The 1,823-nt window shown below is 35.1% G+C and overlaps 1 protein-coding gene across 1 annotated transcript; it reads right to left on the minus strand.

Annotated features, from left to right (window-relative positions):
* Positions 1–245: 245 nt before the first annotated feature.
* On the minus strand, positions 246–1,130 carry LOC307062221 (UPF0729 protein C18orf32 homolog). The gene is made up of 2 exons (XM_079717823.1): positions 963–1,130; positions 246–372 (listed from the first exon to the last, which is right to left on the minus strand). The coding sequence occupies exons 1-2, from the start codon at positions 1,125–1,127 to the stop codon at positions 307–309; spliced, it is 231 nt and encodes a 76-aa protein (XP_079573949.1). The 5' UTR covers positions 1,128–1,130; the 3' UTR covers positions 246–306.
* Between the last annotated feature and the right edge of the window lie 693 nt (positions 1,131–1,823).

The raw sequence follows: 1,823 nt of genomic DNA on the forward strand, positions 1-1,823 counted from the left end.
ATTTTTAGGGACTGATTTAGTAACAGTGTCTACTGGCATGAACCTTTTCTTTATTCTTATTTTTAAAACTGCAATAAAAGAAATGAAAGCTACTTTAATGAAAAAGGAACTCAGGAATGAGGTCATTAAATATAACTAGCTACATTTTAAATACAAATACCAGGTATTTCCTGATTAGTGTCAGGTAAATATCTAAACTAACTCAAATTCTGGTTTCAGGGAAAAAGATCAGAGACAAGTACAAAGAAGGTGCTTCATACTATCAGATCCATTTTTCAAACAATGAGATCCTTTGGGACCATCACTTTAGTCTTTCTTCTCGTCAGAGGTTTCTGTTGGTCCTCTTGTCGGTAATCCATTTACGTCTGCACCCTAAAATGAAAAACCACTTTAGATATTATTACAACAAACAGACATACATTTTAAGAGACAGTCTCTTTAAAAACAGACAATAACTTCAAAATGAAAAAACTACTTCTAGAAATGTGCAGGATGGCTAAATTTGTGCAGTTGAACACAAAGTTGTATTTAACAATCACCAACACTAAAGACAACAGAGTTGTCTAAATACTCATTTTAAAAAATAACTCCATTTTGTTTAAAAAAAACAAACCTCTATGATCCTACCGATTAAATTTCTTATCAAAGTTATCAGTCAGTGAAACTTGGCTTATTTTAGAATCATCTCTTGTTACTTATTAACTATTTACCACTCAGGAAATACTGGTTATTATCTTGGCCATAAAGCAAGAAGCAAATGCATAAATCAGAGGACTAGTTTAAAACCTCAGTTTAAAGCAAACATTAATTACAAATAAAAATCCAAAACCTCTATTTTAAAAAAGAAGGAAATTTAGACACATTAATGAAACTTCTGGTTGGAAGAACTTGCCTTTCCAAAAGCCAAGTATTTCATCCTGCATCCCCACGCCCCCTTATTCAAGGCATTTTAGTGTTCTTACCTTACAGTCTATTTTGCCTTTGTTTTTATCATTGGATTCTCGTATAGCTTTCCTGGGCCACATACAACTAACAAAGGGGGAAATCAGAGGGTATATATATGGTTCCAGGAACTTTTTGTAGACCCAGAGCAGAACAGGAATGACAATGCAAGGAATGCACACCATTGTCCCAGGCTTGAGATCCTGAACTGTTGATTAACAAGAAGAAAGAACAAATTAGATCATCATAGAGTAATGACTGAAGGAATTTACCTAGATTAAGATATATGAAAAGACTATTTCTACACTGAAGGAAAAACTTAAATCACACTACAGGTATTAGCTTAAAGCAAGTCTATTAAATAAAAATGCTGCTATCTACAAGGTAAAGGAATAACAGGTGGTAGACCTGAAAATAATAGTGAGGTGCCTGCCTCCAAACCTCTCCAATCACTGCTCCACAACCATAAATTTGATGATAAAGGAATGACACCATCATTTGCGGGGTGCTAGGCAGTTAAGCCCTTTACACGTATCAACTCATTTAATCCTCAAAACACCCAGCGAGGTTGGGTACCCTGGCATTTCCATTTACAGATAAAGAAAAGGAGGCACAAAAACATTAAGGAATTTGGTAATTTTGACATACGCCAGTTTAGTGTGAATTAACTCCCAGGGCCTAATCATCTCCAGGGACTGAACAATGCTAAGGGCAAATCTTGTAATGTGGAACTCACTAAGATATCACTTTGGAAGACCTCTAGGCTGCATACTGGCTGGCCTTTCCCAGCCAACACCTCTCCCTTGACAGATTTGCTTTTTCTTTTTAATGGCAATAAAGGGGTATTGAATAATAAAAGTTTTATTTAGTATTATTGGTAT

This window comes from Hyperoodon ampullatus, assembly GCF_949752795.1.
Source record: "Hyperoodon ampullatus genome assembly, chromosome: 13".
Lineage (NCBI taxonomy): Eukaryota > Metazoa > Chordata > Mammalia > Artiodactyla > Ziphiidae > Hyperoodon > Hyperoodon ampullatus.

Excerpts from the sequence above, each read along its gene's own strand:
- LOC307062221 (XM_079717823.1), bottom strand. The coding sequence starts at position 1,127 with ATGGTGTGCATTCCTTGCATTGTCATTCCTGTTCTGCTCTGGGTCTAC. Across the intron at positions 373-962 it reads AAGGCAAAATAGACTGTAAG|GGTGCAGACGTAAATGGATT; the intron begins GTAAGAACACTA and ends TTTTCATTTTAG.